The sequence below is a fragment of the Lepidochelys kempii genome, chromosome 11 (assembly GCF_965140265.1).
Source record: "Lepidochelys kempii isolate rLepKem1 chromosome 11, rLepKem1.hap2, whole genome shotgun sequence".
Lineage (NCBI taxonomy): Eukaryota > Metazoa > Chordata > Testudines > Cheloniidae > Lepidochelys > Lepidochelys kempii.
The window spans coordinates 2,200,192-2,224,470 of NC_133266.1; the positions used below are offsets into that span (position 1 = coordinate 2,200,192).

A 24,279-nucleotide genomic window follows, 5' to 3' on the forward strand; every position below is an offset into this window, starting at 1 on the left:
GGTCAATGTACAAGTCAGATCTTACCCACAAATCATGCTGTTACCAATCCTTTAGCATCTAAAATCTAAAGACTTATTCATAAAAGGAAAAGATACAGACGAGAGCTAGAATTGGTGAAATGGAATCAGTGACATCCAGTGATGGCCAAGTCCTTGGTTCAGGCTTGCAGCAGTGGTGGAATAAACGGCAGGTTCAAATCAAGTCTCTGGAGAACATCCCCAGCTGGGATGGGTCCTTCACTCCTTGGTTCAAAGCTTCAGTTTGTAGCCAAGTCCCTCCAGAGGTCAGAAGCAGGACTGAAGACAAGATGGAGGATCTGCAGCAGCTTTGTATAGTCTCTTGCCGTGTGGTCTCTTTCTGTGTCCCAAGGACAAGCTGCCCATCCCATGGCCTGGAAACACCTCAGAGTCCTGTCCCTAGGCAGGTCCCTGCAGACCTGGCTGAGTCCCCAGGCGTGTCTGCCTTCTCTCAATGGGTCAGTTGTGTCGCTGATGGTCCCTAATGGGCCATCCAGCCGGCTAGGCAGAGCTGACACCAGCTTGTCTGGGGTGTCCCCCAGAAGCAGAGCATAAGTTTGAACTACAGACAGTACAGAGCCAATATTCCTAACTTCAACTACAAAAATGATACACACAGATAGACAGCATCACCCTAACCAGCAAACCATAACCTCCTCTTAGACACCTCATTTGACTCCCTTTATACAAGATTTGGTGCCACTACAGGACCTTGGTTGCAACAATGTTCTATACGGTCCCAGTTCAAGTCAATAATGTCACAGGGTAGAAGGGCGGGGGGAAGGGCAGTGGCTTCAGCAGATGCTCAGTGCACCGTCAGTGGCCCGTTCCTACGCAGAGCGGTATCCTACATGACACGTGGAACAGCTCAGGGCGTCCTGCGTCGGCAGCCCCTGGGTACCCTGCGACACCGTGCGGGGCTGGAGCGGAGCTTCCCCCAAAGCTCTGGGGGGTGTCGATCCAGGGCGCTGCCCCCTGAAGCGGGGCTGGGGGCACAGTGGGAAGGGGCAGGCGTTTGAATGGCTTCAGAGGCTGCCAGAGACTCACGCGGCCAATGCCAGAGCCAGCCCAGGGTGGGGGATCCCCAGAAAACCCAGGTGCTGCAGAAAGGGGAGGGGGCTCTCTCACCTCTGAACCGGTGTCAATCCCAGAACCCCTCAGTGCTCCTACAGCTCTGCTGGTGCCCCCACAGGTCTGCGATGCCAACCCTGGCTCCCCCCAATAGCCCTGCCGGTGCCCCTCACTCCCGACCCGCAGCCCCCCGGTACCCCAGCCCTGCCGGTGCCCCTCACTCCCGACCCGCAGCCCCCCGTTACCCCAGCCCTGCCGGTGCCCCTCACTCCCGACCCGCAGCCCCCCATTACCCCAGCCCTGCCGGTGCCCCTCACTCCCGACCCGCAGCCCCCCGTTACCCCAGCCCTGCCGGTGCCCCTCACTCCTGACCCGCAGCCCCCTGCCAGCCCAGCCCTGCCCTCCTGCCCCAGCCCTGTCGGTGCCCCTCACTCCTGACCCACAGCCCCCTGCCAGCCCAGCCCTGGGCTCTTCCCCCTGCCCATACGGTGCCCCCTGCTCCTCCCCGGAGCTGTCGCTCTGACTCGGTGGGGAGGGAGCCAGGGCCACTTCCTGCTTTCACTTTGCAGGTGGCGAGTGGCAGCCTGGGGAGGAGGTCCGGGGAGCCCCCCCGCCCCGTCCCATGCCCTCTCCCCCCCGGGCAGGGTCCCCCCCAGAGGCTGGCACAGGTAGGAGGCATTTGGCTGCCCCAGGGCCGGCGGGGGGGTGGGGGTCAGAGACAGGAACCCGGCTGCTGGGCTCCGGCTGCAGTCGCTCGGCTGGTGCCTGGCCCCGGGCATGGGGCACGATCATGTCTCCAAACCTGGGAAAGGCGGGTCACACTGGCACCTGACTCAGGCTGAACCAGCACCTGCAGCCGGCACTGTCAGTCCCAGGGATTTGGGGAGCCCTGCCCATCCCCCGCCCAGCACCCCCACGCCCTGGGGCTGGGGCAGGAGGCAAGCGCTCACCAGGGCAAAGCCCAGGGGCCGGGTGCGGCGGGGGCTGAGAGTAGGGTGACCAGGTGTCCGGTTTTAGACCAGAACACCAGGTCGAAAAGGGATCCTGGCAGCTCTGGTCAGCACCACTGACTGGGCCGTTGACTGTCTGGTTGGCGGCGCCGTGCAGCGGGGTTGGCAGGCTCCCTGTTCGCCTCCATGCCACGCAGTTCCCAGGAAGCAGCGGCATGTCCCCCCTCCGGCTCCTCCGCGTGGGGCAGCCAGGTGGGGCTCCGCACGCTGCCCCTGCCCCAAGCGCCAGCTCTGCAGCTCCCCTGGGCCAGGGACCGCGGCCAAGGGGAGCTGCGGGGGGGTGGCGCCTGCGGACGGGGCAGCACGCGGAGCTGCCTGGCTGCGCCTCCGCGTAGGAGCCGGAGGGGGGACATGGAGTGAGCGGGGGACAGGGCCTTGGAGAAGGGGCGGGGGTGGGGCAAGGGTGTTCAGTTGTGTGCAAGTAGAAAGTTGGCAACCTTACAGCTGAGAATTGCCCTGGGCAGCTGGGCAGGGCTGCGGCCTGCAAATAGAGCTGCTTGCCCAGGTTCTGGGAATCCCCTGGTCCAGCCCTGTGGGTGGCTGTGAGTGACGGGTGGGGCTGGACGCCCACTGGGGGGCTGCTGGCTCCTGCTGGGAGCTATTGCTGCAGTGCCAAGCTTGGGGCATCCGCTTACCCACCTGGCAGCACCCCCTCCCCTCAGCCAACAGCTGGGAGCTTTGGCGAGGGCCCTGCCAGGCCAGACTTGGGGCTCAGGGGCTCTCCTGAGGCTGCCCCCGCGGGCAGTAGAATTAGGGCCCGCTGCGATGGGAGGTTTAAACCTGCCCTGCCAGGAGCATGGCAGCCCCTGTGTGCCAAGGGACCATCCCAGGCAGGGGACACCCCATGCAGACACCAGTGCTTAACCCCCGAGCCTGGAGCAGGGCAGGGCTCTGCAGGCTCCGTGCACCCACGTCTGCCTCGCTGGGAGGACTAGGCTGGTGGCTGGCCATAGCCCCAGCGGTGACACCACTAGGGTGCAGGGAGAAGGACCATCCACCCACAGGCTTCAGGGCTGCGCGCCAGCTGGGGTCAGGAAGGACTCAACCCCAGGGCACGGGGCTGGCTGGCCTTGTTGAAGTATCCAGCACTGGTCTCACTTGGTGATGGGAAACCGGAGCAGCCAGGCTTTTGGGTCCTGGATCACAGAGCTTCTTGGGGCTCTCGCTGGCCAGCCCCTGCCGCTGCAGCCTGGGGGGCGGTGGAGCAAAGAGGGTTCTCTGAGAGCTCCCCTGGGCGAGGCCTCGCATCCCGCGGTGCCGTCTGGCCCGAGCTGCCTCAGGCAGGGCTGGGCGTGGGCTATGGCTAAGAGGGGCTCATACGGACATACCCGGCTCCCCCCCAGATCTGGTGCCCCCTGGACATCGGTCAAGCTGGGCTTGGGCCATGCAGTGTCCTTGTGAGCCAGCATCAATGACCCCCACTAGCTCCCCCTTTCTCCAGCCCCCTGGTCCGGAGCTCACCCAGATCCAGTGCTTTCTCACCTCCCCCCAGCTCCCGCTTTGTGTCTGTTTCGTTTCCCCCAGGGCAGATATTTCAGACACGGCCGCTCGGCTCCTCCTGGAATGGGGGTGCTGGGGTTCCTGTTTGCCGCACAGAGCTCACGCCCTGCACTTCCTCCTTGGGAAGCAGCGACTCCCACGTGAAAGGAGAAGCAGCCTGCGAGCAGCGGGGAGAGCCACGCCAGGCCCAGCTGCCAGGAGAGGGACGCTAGCAGATGTGCTCAGCCTCGAGCCACCCGGCCTTCCCCCGAGAGATCCCCACGCAGGTGAGCCTCACCCCCGCGTTTGACAGAGCCGGAGACGTAGACGGGACTGGCCCAGGGCCACCCAGTGGCAGAACCAGGAATGGAACCCAGGAGTCCTGCGTCCCTGTCCCCTGCTTTAACCACTAGCCATGCTGCCCTCCCCATAGAAACCCCTGAGCCTGGCGGGCAGCCCTCCGTGGGTCTGCTTTGGAAGCAGAAACCGACCCAATGTTCCTCTGCCATGGGAGAGGGCTGAGCTCAGAGTGGGATTCTTGGCAGGGCTTGGGGGGGGCAGTATTTAATGTCCCACTTGGATGATTATTAAGATTCTCCTTGTGGGACAGCCTGGAAGCCTCCCCTCTCCCCGGGTACAGAGAACTGCGCCCCCGACTAGCTCCAGCAAGCGCCGGGGGGAGGGGGGACATCACTAGCTTCGGGTCGTATCCGCCTGGGTCCCCAGGGTCACACCAGCCCCCGCTGGGGATCACTAGGGACTGCAAGATGTGCGGGTGAGAAATAGCGGAGGACGAACATTTCTACCCACCTGGGGGACGTGCCCCTCTCTGGAAAGACCCCGGCTGGCCTTTGTCCTGCTCTCCTGCGCTCTCCCAGCCATGCCCACGGCGCTCCATGCCCGTTGGTTCTGGGCTTTGCCAGTAAGTCCTGCCATTCCTCCCGGCACCGTGGGGACGGGCAGACAAGCCGCTGGGGTGGGCCCCAGCCTGGCAACACGTGGGGGCTGCGGCCACGTTCACTGACACCCCGTGGCCTCCAGCGATTGCGAGCCACAGCTGCGAGGTGCCGCCCCTGGCAGCGTGGCCCAGGGCGTGGGGCACTTTGCCCGACCCATGCGTTACACACAGCTCCTGCCAGAGAGGGGGAGCTTCCTCTGTGGGCCTGATCCGGCACCCAGGAGAGCCTTTACCTGGATGTCGGTGGGCTCGGGCACAGGCCCTGGGTGCCGGCAGGACGCCAGGAGTCACGCCAGGCTTCCCGAGAGCAGAATCTGCCCCTGGGCTGGTTCAAATCCCCTCGGGGGCCTTGCAGCCCTTCACCTCCGCACCCCCCCTTCTCCAGGCTAGCTCAGCTCCAAAGCACTTCCCTGCGTGCGGGTCGCTATTAGTCAGCTTTGCTGGGTGTGTGCGGAGCCGGGGAACTTGGGGCTTTCCAGGCAGGTGGGAGGCAGGGAGAGGAGTCGGATGGGGCTGCAGCTGGCAGCATCGCAGTGACTTGGGGTGCAGCCTGGTCTGTTGGGGGGGTCCGGGGGGGTCCAGGCCTCTCGGGTGCAGGGTCTGCTGGAGCTCGGGAATGTGCTGGTGGCCACAGCATCGGGCCTGGGCTTCTGTAACCTCCCCCGCCCCCCCGAACGGTGTGACAACCCCCAACCAGTGGCTGGTTCAGGATAAGGACCTACTACTGCTCCCAGCTAATGGAACTGCTCTCTCAGCTCTGTCCCTCAGCCCAGCCCAGCTGCTGAGCTACGGGGCGGGGTTGGTGCTCTTTGCATGGCACGGCCTGCTGAGGTGCTGGGTGGGTGGGGGTGGTGGGTCACGCCAGCTCCTAGGGCCCCTCTCAGTCCACAGCGTGGCTGGGAGATGCCAGGTTCTTGGTGCCCTCTGGGGCAGGCCTGGGAGGGAATCTCCCACGCCCAGGTGCATCGTGGGTGTTGGCCACGGCTGGGCGGCGTGGGCCAGGGGGCCAATGGGGTGATTGCGTCTCACCCCCTTCTATCACCCAGGGAGTGCAGCGTGGGCCCCTCTGCACCCAGGACCTCAGAGGGCTGGACGGCCACTCAGAGCCCGCCTGGCTGGAGCAAGGGGTGGGAAGAGGGGGAGCCCGGGGGGAGGGGAGGGAGGCAAGGAGGGGGATGGGAGGGGCTCCTGCCTCTTTTCCTGCCGCCCAAACCACCCCCGGGCTTGAGGCAGGACCCTGCCCAGCCACGTGACACCGTCGCGGCCCTGCAGCGTGGCATGATGCCATTGCAGCAGGGTGGGAGATGCCAGCGTAACAGCCCAGGGCGGTTATCACCCCACCCCATGCCACGCCACTCGGGCCCCCCAGTGCTCCCGGACGATGGTCACGTTTCACAGAGGTGTCAGCTGCCAGGGCAGCATCTCCCCCTGGGGCAGAGAGAGACCCACAGCGCTGGGTGCTCAGCACCGCCTCGCCCCCCCTCTAACCCCACCCTGTCCCATTGCAGGCACCATGGCAGGAGCCGGAGAACTCCTCCGCATGATTCAGGACTTAAGGAGTAAGTGCGACAGCGACCCCCCGCCCTGCCTGTGTGTGGGGGGGGACACCCCGCCGGGCGCAGCCCTGGTACCAGTGCCGGGAGGGGAGGCGGCTGCCAGCTCCCCACGTCAGGGGCACAGGCTGGCTCAGCCGGAGAGCTGCCCTGCAGTGCAGAATCGCTGGGGTGTGGAATCACCTGGCCCCAGAGCGGCCCCCCGCCGGGGTGGGGAGCTAGGAGGGGGCCTCTGGGAACAAGCAACTGGGAGGTGGGTCAGGCCAGCGTGCCTGGGGGGTGGAGTGGGGTGGGAAGTGTACAGATTGGAACTAGCAGGGGTTGGGGTGCCCGGGGCAGGGTCACTGGCCAGGTAGGGAGCTATTTTTGGGGGGGGGTGGCTGGGTCGGTTGCAAGGGGGGTGCCTGGCAGACAGACGATCAGTGTAGATTCGTACAGGCCACGGCTTAAAGCATTAACACCCACGGGGGGGGGGGGTGCTTTCCTACCGAGGAGTGACTCAGACGGGAAAGGAGTTACTCAGCGTGGCCTGGCCCGAGGGGATCCCCCAGTCTGGGCCGGAGCCGGTCCCTGAGCTCGTCCCCGTCATGCAGAGCAGGCCAGGGGAACAGCCAGGCCTGAGTTCAGAATTTCCACCGCTGGCGAGGCCAGCCCCACCCTGGGCACCTTGTGCCCCTGGCTAATGCCTCTCCCCTAACAGCCTCGCCCTGTCTCCACTCCGGGGGGCGGGGGGGGGCGCTTCGTCTTCCAGCCACTGGGCTGTGTGAGACCTTTCTCTGCCGGACGGAGGAGCCCGTTCTCAAGCCGTGGCTCCCCGTGTTGGCACTTAGCCTGGGATCTGGTCGCCTTCCTTAAGCCACATCGACGGAGCTCCGTGACTCTCTCTAACCCTTTCATCCTTCTCCTGGCTCTTCTCCGACCCCTCTCCAAGCCATCCCCATCCTTCCTGAACTGGCGACCCAGGATTGCACGAGCGGTTCTTATGCTCTGAAGTCCACCTGCCCTAGCCCAGGGGCTCTCAACTTTCCAGATGAGTGGCCCCCTTGCTGGAGGCTGATTTGTCTTGCATTTCACCTCACTAAAAAAACACTTTTGCTTACAAAATTAGCCATAAAAAGACAAAAGTGTCACCACACAGGAGTACTGACCAAGGGCGGCCTTGCTCATTTTACCCTATCACGATCCGGTAAATCCATTGGAATCGAAATCTTGTACGTACAGTTCCGTGTGTAGTATACAGAGCAGCGTAAACCCCTCAGTGTCTGGAGGAAAGTTTAGTTTCTCCTGGCTTCGCTCGTGCTTTTTATGCAGCCTGTTGTAAACTAGGCAAATCTCTGGATGAGCTGATGCACCCCTGGAAGACCCCTGCGTACCCCCAAGGGTACGTGTGCCCCGCGATGAGAACCACTGCCCTTGATTACTTCTGATTTCCTTTTGCGTCCCAATCCCTTTTCTACACGCTCCAGCTTCTAATTTACTTTCGTTGCTATCAACTTTCCCTCCCCCTTTGTTCAGATGGCTGCTTTCCCTTTCTCTCCAAGCCAGGCTGCCGGCTTGGTACCTGTCTCTTTTCACCTGGGCTTCCTCCACGGCACCTGGACCCAGAGGGTCTCAGCGGCTGGGGGGTGCTCCCGCAGAGCGGCAGGCCCAGGGTTCAGTCCCCCCAGCTCCGTGGTGTCTGTCACGTCGCCCAGGTGGGTGGGCTGGGAATCGCCGGCTCACGGCTCCCCTTGTCCCTTCCAGATACCATCGGGGAGCTCAAGCAGAACTACAAGGAGCGGAGGCTGCCGGTCACCGACGGCAGCCAGGAGCTGCACGGGCTCTGTGCCCAGCTGGAGTTCCTGCTCCAGGTAGGGAGCCGGGGAACCTGCCGCTCCTGCCGCCCCAGTCAGGGAAACTGGTCCCCCCCGACTGCTCGTGGGCCCAGCCCCTCCCCACCTGCGTGGCCTCGGCTCCCCCATGAGCAGGCTCCCAGAGGTGACAGGCAAGTGAGGTCCGTGGCTATTGATGCCGGGGCGGCCGAGAACTGGCTGAATGCAGTCCCCCACACACCCCCTTCCCCGCTAGGGCTGGGATTTTCCATGCAGAAGGGAGGCTACCAGCTGTGTTTCAGAACTGGCCCCCAGCACTGCTGGGTTTTGGGAAGAACCTCCCCTCACCTCCCCATAATGGCACACAGCACTTGGCTTTGATTGCCAGACATAGGCAGGCCAGTTTCATGATTCCCATGACAGACAGGGAAACTGAGGCACAGAGAGGGCAAGGGACTTACCAGGGATCACTCCATAATTTCCCTGTTCTGTTCACTCCCTGTGGGGCACCTGGCCCTGGCTACTGTCGGCAGACAGGACACTGGGCTAGATGGACCTTTAGTCTGACCCAGTCTGGCCGCTCTTATGTTCCCATGATGGCCTCCGTGGGGGGTAGGAACATGGCCAGCCAGGGGCATGGGCAGCAGTGGCCCTGTACTGGTAGGGGGAGCCTTGGGTGAACCCCAGTTCCCCACCCCCCTTGTCCCAGCAGCCAGGAACCACAGGCCTAAGCAACAGCCCCCTTCCTGCTACTAACCCCTCCGGCCGGCGGGCAGCCGCTGCAGCGGGCAGGCTGGGGGATCCCGCGCTCTGCTGGGCTCACAGCTGCCGTCTGTGTTTGCCCGGCTCAGTTTGACCTGAAAGAGAAGAGGAGTTTCTTCGGGCAGCGGCGGGACTACTGGGACTTCCTGTGCCAAGGCCTAGCGAGGCAGCGCCAGGGGCACGAGGGCGTGCGATTTGTCAGCTCCCTGGAGAAGGTGTGTGCAGGGCGGGGAATCTCCACGGGCTGCTGGTGGGGACGTCGCTGGGTCCTGGGGCTCTGGCTTGCTTTGTAGGACGTTTTGTTGCTGCCAACACGCCCAGCCTCTCTGCCGCCCCGGCCAGGGGGATCAGCCGGTGCCCCTCGAACCATTTTGTAGGGTATTTTCCCATCCCGCTTCTAGTTCTCTGCCGGCGCCCCTCACTCCCGACCCGCAGCCCCCTGCCAGCCCAGCTCTGGGTCCTCCCCCCGTCCCCCCCACAGCTCTGCTGGTGCCCCTCACTCCCGACCCTGGGATTTCTCCACCACCGCACCCCCAGCTCCGTCAGGGCGCCCTGCAAGGCTGCCCTAGAAGAACATCGACTCTGGCAGGGCTGGGTGCAGGAGGCCGGGCTAGACCTTCGAGGAACCGTCTCGCCCTGTTTCCGTGAGCAGATGTCACCGCCCAGGCTGGGGAAAGCAGGCGGCTCCAGCCGCTGAGGACTGGGCTGGACAGACAGGCGGGAGGTGGGTGGCAGAGCAGGGGGCCGGCAGGATCTTCCTCTAACGCCTCTGATCCTCCCCCCTCCGTGTGCCCACAGCTCAGGACCCCTGTGGGGAAAGGACGAGCCTTCATTCGCTACTGCCTGGTGCACCGGCAGCTGGCAGAGTCGCTGCAGCTCTGCTTCCTGGACCCCCAGATGACCAGGTGAGGAGCCCGGCAATGGGGCAGGAGCGGGGGGAATAGACAAACCCTGAGATGCCGCAGGGGGAAGCCCCAGGCTCGGGAGCAAGAGGGGCATCAGATCAAAGGGGAGAGGGGAGCCGAGGGAGATGGGCAGGGAGGGAGGGGGAAAAATGACCCCCGGGCAGCGAGAGACGCTGCAGCAGGGACCGGCCCCAGGGACAAATGCTGCAGGAGGCAAATCCAAGCAGGCTGCTCCCTGGGACCTCCTTCCACCCCGAGGCGCCTTAGCAGAGGTCTGCACTGCGCCTTGGAGCGAGCCTCCTGGCCCGGCCCCGGCTGCAGGATCAGGGCTGGCGGGAGCACGGGGAACATCCCTGTCGCTGCAGCTCTGAAGCCGGGGACGGGGGGAGCTGGAAAGCCAGAGCCGCGCTGTCAAAGCGACGTCGAGGCAGCTCGTTCGCGTGCGCTGGCCCGGGCCCGGCTCCCGCAGCTCCCTGTGGACGCAGGTGGCGTATTCGTGGCTTGGCCTGCCAGCGAGGAGCACTGTTTCCTCGGAGGGCGAAGCGCAAATCCTGGGGTGGCAGGAGCCAGGTGGGTCACCGTGCGAGCACACAAGCGTGCCATCGTGCGGCTCCCGTGGACACCACGTGCGCTCAGGCACTTGGCTGGAGATCTCCCCGCCTGAGCCACGTAACGTTAAGCCCCCAGGACAAAATGATGCCCTCCCCCCGCGCCCTTTGCGGCTTTGACCTTGGGCTCGCGGATGGGTTTGTTGTGAAAGCTCAGGCCAAGGGGGGTCAGGACTCGTGGCTCTGCTACGGACACCCCGTGTGAATGGTCGCCCTCCTCTGTGCCTCAGTTTCCCCGTGGGAAGTGATCTGGGAGGAAATAATGGGAAGGGAAGGAGACCGAGGGGGAAGAGTCGGAGGCAGCATGTAAAGGGGGTGGGATTTGTCAGTAGACCAGAACTACCCTCCCCCGGTGCGTTTCCTGTAAGACGGCAGATTGTGAGCCCCCTGTCCCCCCGGACCAGGGGGTGCCATGAAGCGCAGAGGGCACCGCACTCTCTCTCCGCCCAGGCGCCACCGCCTCCCAGCAGCTGGCTAGTGAGCCAGGAGCCCAGGGCACCCCCGGTCAGCCTGCCCGGAGCCGGCTGGGGCAGGGGCTGGCTGGGATCTCAGGGGCCCCTCTGGCTTGTTGGCTGCAGTGACTGGTACTACGCCCGGAGCCCCTTCCTGCACCCGCAGCTGCGAGCCGACGTCATGGGCTGCCTCTACGAGCTGGACGGCGTCACCTTCCACCTGGCCCTCAAGAGAGCCGACCTGGACACGGCCTGGCCCATGTTCTCCGAGTGAGTGTCGGGGCGCCAGGGGGCGGGGGCACCAACAAACGCAGCTGGCGGCAGCATGGACGGGTGCTAGAGAAACTTCCCACACGCAGCTGTACTCATGCCCCTCACTCCCGACCCGCAGCCCCCTGCTAGCCCGGCCCTGGGCTCCCCCCAGCTCTGCCGGTGCCCCTCACTCCCGACCCGTAGCCCCCTGCTAGCCCAGCCCTGGGCTCCCCCCAGCCTTGCTAGCGCCCCTCACTCCCGACCCGCAGCCCCCTGCTAGCCCGGCCCTGGGCTCCCCCCAGCCTTGCTAGCGCCCCTCACTCCCGACCCGCAGCCCCCTGCTAGCCCGGCCCTGGGCTCCCCCCAGCTCTGCCGGTGCCCCTCACTCCCAACCCGCAGCCCCCTGCTAGCCCGGCCCTGGGCTCCCCCCAGCCTTGCTAGCGCCCCTCACTCCCGACCCGCAGCCCCCTGCTAGCCCAGCCCTGCTGCAGTCCCCCGAGTCTCTCCTGAGTGCTCATGGCCTGCGGGCTGGGAGCGAGGCACGTGGCACATGCAGCCTTCAGGCCTCGTGCATCAGGTGCGGCTCATATTCTAACCCCCCACCCCCCCGCCCCGCCCAGCGTGCGCCAGCCCCCAAGCACATCCCTCCCCACTTAGCCCGGGGCTGCAAACACCTGCATTCCCGAGAGGGGAGGCCGCCAGCTCCATTTTTTGCCTCTGTCTTCACGAACAAGGTCAGCTCCCAGACTGCTGCGCTGGGCATCACAAAATGGGGAAGAGATGGCCCGCCCTCTGTGGAGATAGAGGCGGTTAGGGACTATTTAGAAAAGCTGGACGTGCACAAGTCCATGGGGCCGGACGAGTTGCATCCGAGAGTGCTGAAGGAATTGGCGGCTGTGATTGCAGAGCCACTGGCCATTATCTTTGAAAACTCGTGGCGAACGGGGGAAGTCCCGGATGACTGGAAAAAGGCTAATGTAGTGCCCATCTTTAAAAAAGGGAAGGAGGAGGATCCTGGGAACTACAGGCCAGTCAGCCTCACCTCAGTCCCTGGAAAAATCATGGAGCAGGTCCTCAAAGAATCAATCCTGATGCACTTGCATGAGAGGAAAGTGATCAGGAACAGTCAGCATGGATTCACCAAGGGAAGGTCATCCCTGACTAATCTAATCGCCTTCTATGATGAGATTACTGGTTCTGTGGATGAAGGGAAAGCAGTGGATGTATTGTATCTTGACTTTAGCAAAGCTTTTGACATGGTCTCCCACAGTATTCTTGTCAGCAAGTTAAGGAAGTATGGGCTGGATGAATGCACTATAAGGTGGGTAGAAAGTTGGCTAGATTGTTGGGCTCAACGGGTAGTGATCAATGGCTCCATGTCTAGTTGGCAGCCGGTATCAAGTGGAGTGCCCCAAGGGTCGGTCCTGGGGCCGGTTTTGTTCAATATCTTCATAAATGATCTGGAGGATGGTGTGGATTGCACTCTCAGCAAATTTGCGGATGATACTAAACTGGGAGGAGTGGTAGATACGCTGGAGGGCAGGGATAGGATACAGAGGGACCTAGACAAATTGGAGGATTGGGCCAAAAGAAATCTAATGAGGTTCAATAAGGATAAGTGCAGGGTCCTGCACTTAGGACGGAAGAACCCAATGCACCGCTACAGACTAGGGACCGAATGGCTAGGCAGCAGTTCTGCGGAAAAGGACCTAGGGGTGACAGTGGACGAGAAGTTGGATATGAGCCAGCAGTGTGCCCTTGTTGCCAAGAAGGCCAATGGCGTTTTGGGCTGTATAAGTAGGGGCATAGCGAGCAGATCGAGGGACGTGATCATTCCCCTCTATTCGACATTGGTGAGGCCTCATCTGGAGTACTGTGTCCAGTTTTGGGCCCCACACTACAAGAAGGATGTGGATAAATTGGAGAGAGTCCAGCGAAGGGCAGCAAAAATGATTAGGGGTCTGGAACACATGACTTATGAGGAGAGGCTGAGGGAACTGGGATTGTTTAGTCTGCAGAAGAGAAGAATGAGGGGGATTTGATAGCTGCTTTCAACTACCTGAGAGGTGGTTCCAGAGAGGATGGTTCTAGACTATTCTCAGTGGTGGAAGAGAACAGGACAAGGAGTAATGGTCTCAAGTTGCAGTGGGGGAGGTTTAGGTTGGATATTAGGAAAAACTTTTTCACTAGGAGGGTGGTGAAACACTGGAATGCGTTGCCTAGGGAGGTGGTGGAATCTCCTTCCTTAGAAGTTTTTAAGGTCAGGCTTGACAAAGCCCTGGCTGGGATGATTTAATTGGGGATTGGTCCTGCTTTCAAGCAGGGGGTTGGACTAGACACCTCCTGAGGTCCCTTCCAACCCTGAGATTCTCTGATTCTATGATTCTGGCACCGCGTGCTGGCACCCAGCTGGCATGGCTCAGGCTCAGGGCGACGGCCCATCTCAGCTAGAGCCCACATGCCCATACGGCTCCAACCCTAGCCAAGCAAGTAGATCCAGTGCTCACGGGCCCTGCCTGGTCCCTGCTTCCCCAGCTCAGCGTCAAACCCCATCCGCACACGTCAGCCTCCGAGTGCGGGAGCCTGCATTGTAAAGGCCACGGACCCGCCCTTTGAGGGGAGGGGTGGGGCAGCCAGGATCCGCCTTTTCCCCGGCCCTCACCTCTCTCTGGGTCCGGCCCAGCCTGTTCTGCCCCCTCCTCTCCGAGCGCCAGCCAGGGCCTTCCAGGCACAGACGGGGGAACACGCCCAGCTGGGTGTTAAGCACTGGCCTCCCGGATGTTGCGGTCAGAAGGGACCATCGTGATCATCCACTCTGACTGCCGGCACCCCGCAGGCTGCAGAACCCCACCCACCCACTCCTGTAACAGGCCCCTGTGCTCTGGCTGAGGTCCCAGACTGCTAGGCAAGGTCACACCTGGTCTTCTGCAACCACAAACCATCTCCCATTCCCTCATTACACACACGCTGCACACAGGGAAACTGAGGCACACATAGTGTTCATGCAGAACACTAAGAAAATTCCCTGCTTCGTCACATACCCCATCACAGATGACAAGGAAGTTGGGAGAAGGATGAGGTTTAGGTCATACACAGGGGCTAACCACAATGGGGCCAGACCCCTGACGGCTAGGAGCTGGAACCAACAACTGGGCCACCTGCCACGGCGCCGTAGCAATAGGGTAACCTTGATCAGGGCCTGTCACCTAGCCAGTCTTCAGTGTTGCAGCCAGGGAAGGCTGGACAGGGCCCAAATTCAGCAGAAAAGCACGATCAAGTCCCTAAATGCAAGATCCCAGCCTGTGCCCCCTGCCCCAAACTTCTGGTTTACCTGGATGCGTGACGGGGAGAGCTCTGAGTTACTGCCAAGAATTCGTTCCTGCATGTCGGGCTGCTGGGTCTCGCCCCCATGCTCAGGGTCTGACTGATCGCCACATTTGGGGTCAGGAAGGAATTTCCCCCAGATAAGATTGGGAGAGACCCGGGGTCGGGGGGGAAGTGGGAGGTTCGTCTTCCTCTCCAGTGTCTCCTCTGGCCTTCAAGTCTATGAGCAGATTTGCTGGTTTAGGAGAAACTTCTCCAAGAACAGGGGCTTTGGTCCGGGCTTGGTTCTGATCACACCCTGCCAGAGCGGTTTCTGACCCCCTGTCTCCCAAGAGCAGTGTCATGGAAACAGCATGGCCCAGCCCATCCATATAGGACCCCGGGGAGACTGGGCAGCTTTATCCGGGGGGCTGGGGAAATGTTTCCAGTCGGAGTGTTACTTTCCCAGGGGTTCTCTCCAATGTAAATGTCACTATGCGGGGCAGTGGGGCCAGACTGCCCGCGGGTGGGCATCTGCAGCTCCCTTTGGCAGGATTCAGTCTTTGGTCACTGAAGGCTGATAGGTCAGAGGAGGTAGAAACGGCTGGAGTGGCCAAGATGAGTCAGGCACCTTCCAAATGATGGGAGACTTTGCCAGGCCGTTACCCTGAGCGTGTTTGTTTCCTTTAGGACTCTGTCCAGATCCTCCAGCCAAAGCCCCGTGAACAGCCAGAAGGAGGAGCCAGCCGGGCCGGTAGGTGATCCCGCCCCAGGGTGGGGGGAGAGACGCTTGTCCTGGGCGAACGGACCGTAGCATTCATTGGTTTCACCCGGGCCAGGAGCCCAGGCTGCTGCTTGACTGTCACCAGGCTGTCTGCCGGTTATTTGGCTAGGCAGACCAGATCCGCCCCACTCTGCTGGCTGACGCCCCCGTCCTCCCAGCTCTCTGTGCCGTGGTGCATCCCAGCATGTGTTGCTGCAAAGCTGGCCGGTGCTGGTCCGCGGGCATGGGGAGCGCTACCCGCCCGGCTTTCCCAGCGTGCATTGGAGGCGGGCATGCAGCCCCAGTCATGCTGTGGACGGATCCGCAGCTTGGCCAGGTCAGTTGTAACCAGCTCTGAGCCCGGCACCGCCACCGGGTTACAAGAGCTCGGCGTAGACAGTGCCTCAGCTGGCGTTAACTGAATCCCGGGCAGGTCTGATGCAGCTGATCAGCCAAGAGCTCCTGGGCTGGGCTGCCGGGGGACTAAACCCAGGACCTCGAGCTCCAAAGCCCGGGTCTCTACCACCTGAGCTAAGAGCCCAAGCCCGCTAGCTGGGCGTAGGAGCAGGTGGGTATCCTCCCAGCCATAAACAGGGGCCCAGACCCCCTTGTCCCCAGGTATCTCCCACGAAGCCGTCCCTCGTTCTGTCTCTGCTCTCTTATTCATCCGCTGTAGGTTGGGAACCCAGCTGGAGACAGCGAGAAACACCGCGGAGCCGGGAGAGGACCCCAGGAGGAGCCCCAGCTCCCAGGACAGGTCAGCCGATCTCCGGGGCTCAGCCCTGATGACCAGTTCCAGACCGGACTGGAAGAGTCCAGGGACCATACGTCAACGGCGGCCTCTTTGGAGAGGAGCCAGGAGAGCGGGCGGCAGGCGGGGTCCCAGCAACGGGGCTGGGAGGCGGCCGGAGGCGGAAAGCCAGAGGCTGAGCTCCAGAGGGCTAACGCCCAGCTGCGGCTGCAGGTCGAGGCGCTGGGCAGGGAGCTGCAATGCAGCCTGGCCGCAGCCCGGGAGCTGGAGTCCGCGGTGGCTCAGCCAGCGCAAGGCCACAGCGAGGAGCCCGACAGGCCGCGGCAGGAGGCAGCCCAGCGCTGCAGCCGCCGGGCGGAGGAGCAGGCCGGGCAGATCCGGGCGCTGCAGGCCTCCCAGGCCTTCCGGAGCGACACGCTGGAGGAGAGGGACGCGCTGGTGAGCGCCCTGAGGCAGCAGCTGTCCCAGAGGGAGGAGGAGACGGCGTCCCTGCGGGCAGCCCACGCCCAGGAGCTGGCAGAGCTGGAGGCGTGGCACGGAGCCAGGCTGGCGGAGGGGGAGGAGTGGCGGCAGGAGCTCGCCGAGCGGCTGTCCCGGGCCACGCGCGAGGCCGAGCAAGAGGCGGCCGCGGCGGCCGGCCGGCGCCAGGAGGCTCGGGCCGCTGCCCAGGCCCTGGAGGAGGCCGAGGGGCGGCTGCGAGCGCAGGAGGCCGAGAGGAGGGCGTGCCTGGCGGGAGCAGAAGCCCGGGAGCTGAGGCACCAGCAGCTGCTGTCGCGGTGCCGGGGGCTCCAGGAGAAGCTGAGTGCGAGCGAAGGGCGGCTGGAGGAGGCGGAGGCCCAGGTGGCGGCTCTGCAGAGCCAGCTCAGCCAGGGGCAGCGGGAAGGGCCCAGCGGCAGCCCCCCGCTCGGCCCGGAGGAGGAGACGGCCCGGAGGGCCGCGCTGGAAGGCAGGCTCCGGCAGGCCGAGCTGCAGGCCGAGGGGCTGAGAGAGAAGCTGGAGCGGGGCCTGGCGGAGGGCAGGCGGCTGGAGCGGGAGCGCGAGGCCCAGCTGGAGTCAGCGGTGTCTCAGGGGCAGAGGCTGGCGGCCGCCCGGCTGGAGGCTCAGGATCTCCAGAAAGAGCTGGCCGCAGGGCAGGCGCGACAGGCCTCCCTCCAGGCGGCTTTGGAGCAGGCGGAGAGGGCCCTGAGGGACAAGGAGGAAGGCGCACGGGGCCGGCAGGAGGAGCTGGAGGGGCAGTCGGCCAAGCTGCGGGATGCCCTGGCCGCAAACGCCGCTCTGGCGGAAGCAGCCGCGGGCTTCGCGAGCGAGAAGGCCCAGCTGGAGGCGCGAGCGACCGAGGCGCGAGCCGGGCACGAGAGGGCTGTGGCCGAGCTGCGGAGGCAGCTGGCGGAGTGCGAGGAGCAAAGGCGCGCGGGGAGAGAGGAGAAACGGCAGCTCCAGGCCCTGCTGCAGGGAGCCGCCGAAGAGAGAGGCGTCCTGGCCACGCAAGTGCAAACCACCGCGGCCGCCCTGGAGAGCCGTGCCCAGGAGGCAGCGCGGCTCCGGGGCGAGCTGGAGGAACTGAGGGCCCGCAGCCAGCGGGAGGACCCCCGGCTGCAGGACGCCCTGGCCGGGCAGAAGGAGGCGAGCGACGGGCAGATCGTGGCGCTCCGGCACCAGGTGCAGGCATTGGACTTGGAGAAGCAGAGAGCCGCCGACACGCTGGAGCAGGCCAGGGGGCAGCTCGCTGCCGTGCTGGCAGAGAAGGACGCCTTGGAGGAGACGTGGGCCCGAGCTGCTGCGGAGCTGGAGCGGGCGGTGGGAGGCGGCCGGCTGGAAGCTGGGGATGAGGAACCCCTGGGGCTGGCCAGAGGACGGGGCGCAGCGGAGGAGAAAGCGGCTGGAGGGGGTGGACCACCGACGGGCAAGCAGGTGCTGCCAGGAGAGCCGCTGGAGGACCTGGGGGCAGGGGCCATGCGGGAGCAGGCCAGTCCAGAGCAGAAAGCAAGGAAGGGTGTCGAAGAGATGGTGAAGGTAGGAGCTGGCCATTTGAAGGGAGGTACATGGAGCTGGAGGGCAATGGGGGAGGGACGTGGGGGTGAAGCTGGGAGGGAAGTGGGGGTGAGGGGTTCTCCTTGGGAAATTTTGAGTTTTTGGCACAAAAAAAAAAATCGAACTGCGAAATATTTCGATTCAGACAAGCTGCTGCAGTGCATCGTGGGCGTTGTAGTTCGGGTGCCCCATTCAGCCATTCACCTCTATGACCTGGGCTCCCTGGTCACACTACATCTTCCATGGTGCACCATGGTCCCCCCCCTTGGTGACAGGACACAATGGCATCATGACCGTCATAAGGCTGCTGTGCATCATGGACACTACTATGTCCTGGGCTCCCTGGTCTGACTACATCTCCCATGATGCATCAGGGTCTCCCCTCTTGGGGAGGGCTGTCACATGGCTGGGATGCATCATGGGAGATGTAGTCCAGCTGGGGAGCCCACGCCTGGCCTCACCTTAGTGCTTTGCCTTGCTAGCACCTGACCACCCACCTGGAGAAGGCAATGCGGGAAGCCCAGCAGAAAGGGCAGCTGCTAAAGGCCAAGGAGGAGGAAGCAAAGCACCTGGCGGAGCAGCTGGGCAGGTAGGAGACTCAGTGAGCCCGGCCGGTGCCCTGTGCTGCACGGGGTGGAAGCGCCCGTGCCCGCCAGATCCCTCGCAATGCACAGCGGCTGCCCGAGCCTGCGGGCCTGATTCTGACCTCGCTCACCCAGCTGGGAAAGTCAGGCCACTAAGGCCAGCAGCACTGGGGGGGAAGTGATCAGAATCGGGTCTAACGAGAGGCTCACAGAAAGCGAGGACAGTAAACCAGCTGGGCTCCGGCCAGCCCAGATACTGTGGTGATGGGCACCTTAGAAATGCTGACAGCCAGAGTCAAATGTACCCCTTGCTGCAAGCTCACCGACACATCAGCCAATCGGATGAGAGCCCAATAGCTGACTAACTGACGCACCAGCCAATCAGATGATGCACAGTCGCCAACGGTCCAAGCTACAAAGGGTGCTTCAGCCAATAGGACTGTACGCAGTGCTTCGGGGTGAATTGCAGAGAGGGAAGAAGGTGCCTTGTGCCCTTGGGGTCTTTACAAATTGGGGTTCTTAGGGGGTCTGGTTGTTCTTCCATAGGAGCGGGAGCCAGGGCGAGTTTGCTCCTCCCCTTTTTAGACACAGAACTTCTAGGAAGACTCAGAGATGCTGGTCAGCTCCTCAACAGAGGAGCCCTTGGGTTTCTACCAGCTGCGAATCTGGCCCACAGATCTGGGGCCTTCGCAGAAGGCATGGCCATGCTGAGCCTGTAGCACTGAGAGTTTCCCCCTAGGTGCCTGTGTTAACTGAAATCCAGGGAGCTCCATATGCTCCGAATAAACATCCTTCCCCTCTGCTGCTCGGCTCGCCGACCGCTCAGGGGTGGTGATCCTGCTAGATCTGCAGGTGGCCAGAGAGTCTCCTGGGTTGGAGATGACCCAGTGTTAAAAACCAAGCCGGATGTAAAACCCCAACGCTCAGGCCCCGAGTGTCGATAAAGGGCATAAACCCCATGTCTTTCCCCTGTGGTTCCACCCCGGCCTCCATTCCAGGGGAAATCACCCTTCCCCAGCCGGCCTCAGATACAGACCTATGCAAACCTGCCCCCCGGCAGGATCGTCTCTGGGTTTCCTGCCCGCCCCGGCGAGACGCGAGCCCTGCTTTGCGGCGTTCATTTGTCCCCAGGAATATCAGTGGTGTTTTCTACAGGGGAGCTTCAGCTGGCCACCAGGCTCTGGCGGGGGTGGCTCAGGCCTGTCCGCAGGCAGCATGGGGCTGAGCCCCTTCCGGACATCACTGCTGCAGCGGGGTGCTCTTGCAGGCCAGAGTGGCGCCCGTCTGGCCTTTCCCTGTCCTAGCGACAGACCCCAGCGGTGGATCCCGCGTCTCCTCTCCGGCAGCCCGCAGCTAACGCTTGCCAGGGCTCAGCCATTTCAGGGCTTGTCCTTCCGCCCAGGGCCCGGCAGGACGGGGAGCAGTTCAGGCTGGCGCTGGAGAAAGCGCAGAGAGAAGCCAAAGAGCAAGAGAAGAAACACCAAGGGCAGCTGGCTGAGCAGCAGGAGCTCGTCCGGGAGGTGAAGGGCCGGCTGCTGGAACTGCTCCGGTGAGCGGGCTGGGGGCGAGGAGCGAGGCGGGAGTCCTGTGGGACATAGGTGTAGTTTGGCCTCTATATCTGGGGCCTCACGTCACGCGGGGGGCACACTCCAGGCAGGCCAGAGGTTTGCAGATTGGGGGGGGTTGGCGGGCAGCCCTCCAAAACTATGCCCAGGCTGTGGGAGCCAGGGTCGGGGGGAGGAGATGCAGCCTCCATGCTCCATCACTTGGAAACTTGAGCCTGCAGCCCCCTGCAATCCCAGCTTGAGCCCCCCAACCACACAGCTCTGCCGGTGCCCCTCAATCCCGACCCGCAGCCCCCTGCGATCCCAGCCCTGAGCCCCCCAACCACACAGCTCTGCCAGTGTCCCTCAATCCCGCCCCGCAGATCCCTGCGGTCCCGGCCCTGAGCCCCCCAACCACACAGCTCTGCTGGTGCCCCTCAGTCCTGCCCCTCAGCCCCCTGCGGTCCCGGCCCTGAGCCCCCCAACCACACAGCTCTGCTGGTGCCCCTCAGTCCTGCCCCTCAGCCCCCTGCGGTCCCGGCCCTGAGCCCCCCAACCACACAGCTCTGCCGGTGCCCCTCAATCCCGACCCGCAGCCCCCTGCGATCCCAGCCCTGAGCCCCCCAACCACACAGCTCTGCCGGTGCCCCTCAATCCCGCCCCACAGATCCCTGCGATCCCAGCCCTGAGCCCCCCAACCACACAGCTCTGCCAGTGTCCCTCAATCCCGCCCCACAGATCCCTGCGATCCCAGCCCTGAGCCCCCCAACCACACAGCTCTGCCGGTGCCCCTCAATCCCGACCTGCAGCCCCCTGCGATCCCAGTCCTGAGCCCCCCAACCACACAGCTCTGCCGGTGCCCCTCAGTCCCGACCCGCAGCCCCCTGCGATCCCAGCCCTGAGCCCCCCAACCACACAGCTCTGCTGGTGCCCCTCAGTCCCGACCCGCAGCCCCCTGCGGTCCCAGCCCTGAGCCCCCCAAACACACAGCTCTGCCGGTGCCCCTCAGTCCCGACCCGCAGCCCCCTGCGGTCCCCAGCCCCTGGGTTTCTCTTAAGTAGCAGCTACGTTTGCACAACTGGGAAGCTCGGCTCCGAAACACCGAGCTCCTTCTCGCTGGGCACCAGGTGGCGCCAGCACCCAGCAGGACCACGCCTCGGGCCCCCCCGCGGTCCCTGCCCCCCCCCCCCCCCGCTCGTCTTCCAGCCCAGGCCTCGGAGCTGCCTTTTCAAACAGCCTCAACCCTCCAGCCGCAGCGAATGGTGCTGAGCCGTGCGGCTACGCCAGACCCAGAGCTCTGCAAATGCACAGACCGTTGGCTCAGCACCTTGGCTCCCCGGTGATGTTGGTGCGACCCTAGTGCACACAAGAACGGCCACAGGGGGTCAGGAACAGACCAGGGCAATTATCGAGGGATCCATCCCCGTTAGAATCATAGAATCTCAGGGTTGGAAGGGACCTCAGGAAGTCATCTAGTCCAACCCCCTGCTCAAAGCAGGACCAATCCCCAATTTTTGCCCCGTATCCCTAAATGGCCCCCTCAAGGATTGAACTCACAACCCTGGGTTTAGCAGGCCAAAGCTCAAACCACTGAGCTACCCTCCCCCCTGTTGTCCATTCCCAGCTTCTGGCTGTCAGAGGTTTAGGGACACCCAGAGCAGGGGGTTGCCTCCCTGCCCATCCTGGTTAATAACCATTGAAGGACCTAGCTCCAGGAAGTTATCTCATTCTTTTTTGAACCCGGGTATACTTTTGGCCTTCACAACATCTCCTGGCAGTGAGTTCCACCGGTTGACTGTGCGTTGTGTGAAGAAATCCTTCCCTTTGTTTGTTTTAAACCTGCTGCCTGTTAATGTCACTGGGTGACCCCTGGTTTAGGTCTTCTGTGAAGGGGTAAATAACCCTGCCCTAGTCACCTTCTCCACACCTGTCATGGTTTTATAGACCTCTATCACATCCCCCCTTAGTCGTCTCTTTTCAAAGATGAACAGTCCCAGCGTTTTTAATCTCTCCTCCATCCCCCGCATCATTTTCGTTGCCCTTCTCTGCACCTTTTCCAATTCCAGTGTATCTTTTTGGAGATGGGGTGACCAGAACTGCACACAGTATTCAAGGTGTGCATACCAGGGATTTATATAGAGGCACTGTGATATGTCTTTGTGACAAAGTGGGACTGTTCCTAATGTCTCCTCTGAATACTGTAGGGGTGCCTCAGTTTCCCCTAGGCATTTCTTAAGTCTCTAGGTGTAGGGATGAGAGGTGTAATTGTTGCAGAGCAAAGGGCCAGGGTACATAAATGGCCGACACTCTGTCTCCTGGCAACTGATGGCCTGGGCCCTTCCCCCCTGCAAGGTGAGAGCTAAAGGGTTGGAGAACAAAGGAATCAGAAGCCCTAAGGGAAAGGGACAAAGCCCAGAGGAGGAGGGGCTGGAGGGCGAGTCAGTTGGGGCTGGCTGGGGACGTGGAGTGAAGGGCAGACGTGGTTGTCTGGCTTGCTGCCCCCCCAAATGGACCCGGCTGAGGGGTCCTGTTCTCTGCACTGACAAGCTCTGGTTTAGACCGTGTTCCTGTTGTCTAATAAACCTCCTTGGTAAAGGCCTAAGGGAGATGTGATGAAGTGGGACTGTCTGATCCAACTGTTGATTTCGTTGGATATGAAATCAACAGTTGGATCAGACAGTCCCACTTCGTCACAGTCTTATTATCTACCCCTTTCCTAGTGGCTCCTAACATTGTTCGCTTTTTTGACGGCTGCTGCACACTGAGTGGATGTTGTCGGAGAACCATCCACCCTGACTCCGAGATCTCTTTCTTGAGCGGTGCCCGCTAGTTTAAACCCCATCATTTTGTACGGATAGCTGGGGTTATTTTTGCCAACGTGCACAACTTTGTAGTGTTGTCAGGTCGCAAAGTGTAGCCCCGATTGCCAGACCGGGGGGCGAGAATCGTGTGAGACACTGCGTAGGGTCATTGCACACACAAACCAGCCGCTGGCCACCGAATCGGCCGTTTGTGTGCGGTCGCTGTGGCTCTGCGTGCAGCTGTGGCCATTGTGTAACACGCCTCCAAAGTGTGTGTGGGTGTAACGGCTGCCCCATGGAGAGGCCACCGAATGCCTGGATTCCTGTGGGTCAAGCGGTGGGGGTTTGCGGGGAGGGAGGCAGAGGGAGTCTGCTGCTGGGGGGGATCACGAGGGAGCTGGCTCTGGCAGGGGATGGGCAGGTCACACGCACACTCCTGTGATGGGGAGGGAGCTGCAAAGGCTGCCCTGCTCACACCTGGCAGTTGGGGGGGTGACGCGTCACTATGAGGCCTCTGGAGTTGGTCCTGGGGCTCTGCAAGGCTGGGGCTTTAGACTGAAGGGTTGGGGGCTGGCAGGGGAAGCCCAGGGGGTAGCAGGCAGGGCTGGGCTGGAGTTGAATGGTAGCGTCACGGGAAGGGAATGATGGGCCCTCTCCCCTGCCCCCTAGGGAGAAGGACGCCTTGTGGCAGAAGACGGAGGGCATCGACCCCCGGGCCCCCAGCGTGGTGCCCCAGGACCTCAGCCTGTGTGCCCGCTGCAGCCAGGACTTCGGGTTTCTCTCCCGCAGGTACCAGTGCAGGTGAGGGGCCATGGCCACGAGGGGGGGAGCAGCCGGGCGGGGGGAGAGGCTGCTGGGAACAGAGGGCGTGTCAAGTCATCTGGTCATGGGAGCGTGTTGGTATTACCCTGCTCCCCTGCCCAGCCCTGCCCCACGGCATTATGGGGCTCCCTCGCCCAGCCCTGCCCAGCACCATTTTGGGGTTCTGTGCTCCCCCCTGCCCTGCAGCATTATGGGGGCCCCCCCGCTCCCCCCTCCCGGGCTCAGGAAATTGGTGAAAGTGACGGTGTGGGACCCGTTCTCTGGGTGTGTGTGGGGGTCTCCCAGGGGCGAGGGTTAGCGTGGGCGGGTGGGCGCCTGGGGTGAGGTGGGCCGCGTGTGCAGCGTCACCTGCCTGGCTCTCTCCACAGGCTGTGCCAGGGCACCGTCTGCCAGGCCTGCTCGGTGGAGAGCGGCAGGAGGGAGCGCTGCTGTCTGCTTTGCTGGCAGAAGAGGAATTTCAAGGGCACTTGAGCAGGGCCCCGTCCCCCTGCGTCCCGTGCGCCCTGCCTCCAGCTGGGGAGACTGTTCCTGGCGCTGACCTGCCTCTCCGTGTGGGAACGGGGCGTCTGTAACCCTTCCCGTGCCCCCGTGCTGGCGACGGGGCCGCGGCTAGAGCTGTTGGGCTGGGCCCGCAGTCGGCCCTGCTGACGTTTCCCCGCGTTGCAGTCCAGCGCCCGCTCAGCACAGCAGCTAGCTGGGCAATTCTGCCTCCTGAGGCTCTGTGCCGGTCCTTCAGCCCTGGGGGCGCCTTAACATGAATGGCAGTCGTGCGTGTTTTAGCCCCCTTGAGTGGCTGGCCCA

The 24,279-nt window shown here is 63.0% G+C and overlaps 1 protein-coding gene across 1 annotated transcript; it reads left to right on the forward strand.

Annotated features, from left to right (window-relative positions):
* Window positions 1-1,627: 1,627 nt before the first annotated feature.
* On the forward strand, window positions 1,628-24,031 carry RUFY4 (RUN and FYVE domain containing 4). The gene is made up of 13 exons (XM_073304925.1): window positions 1,628-1,757; window positions 3,624-3,865; window positions 6,045-6,095; window positions 7,833-7,939; window positions 8,752-8,877; window positions 9,461-9,567; window positions 10,754-10,897; window positions 14,873-14,936; window positions 15,622-17,709; window positions 18,210-18,316; window positions 19,714-19,860; window positions 23,326-23,457; window positions 23,847-24,031. Exons 3-13 carry the CDS (start codon window positions 6,050-6,052, stop codon window positions 23,947-23,949), a joined length of 3,171 nt encoding a protein of 1,056 aa, XP_073161026.1. The 5' UTR covers window positions 1,628-1,757; window positions 3,624-3,865; window positions 6,045-6,049; the 3' UTR covers window positions 23,950-24,031.
* Window positions 24,032-24,279: the final 248 nt, after the last annotated feature.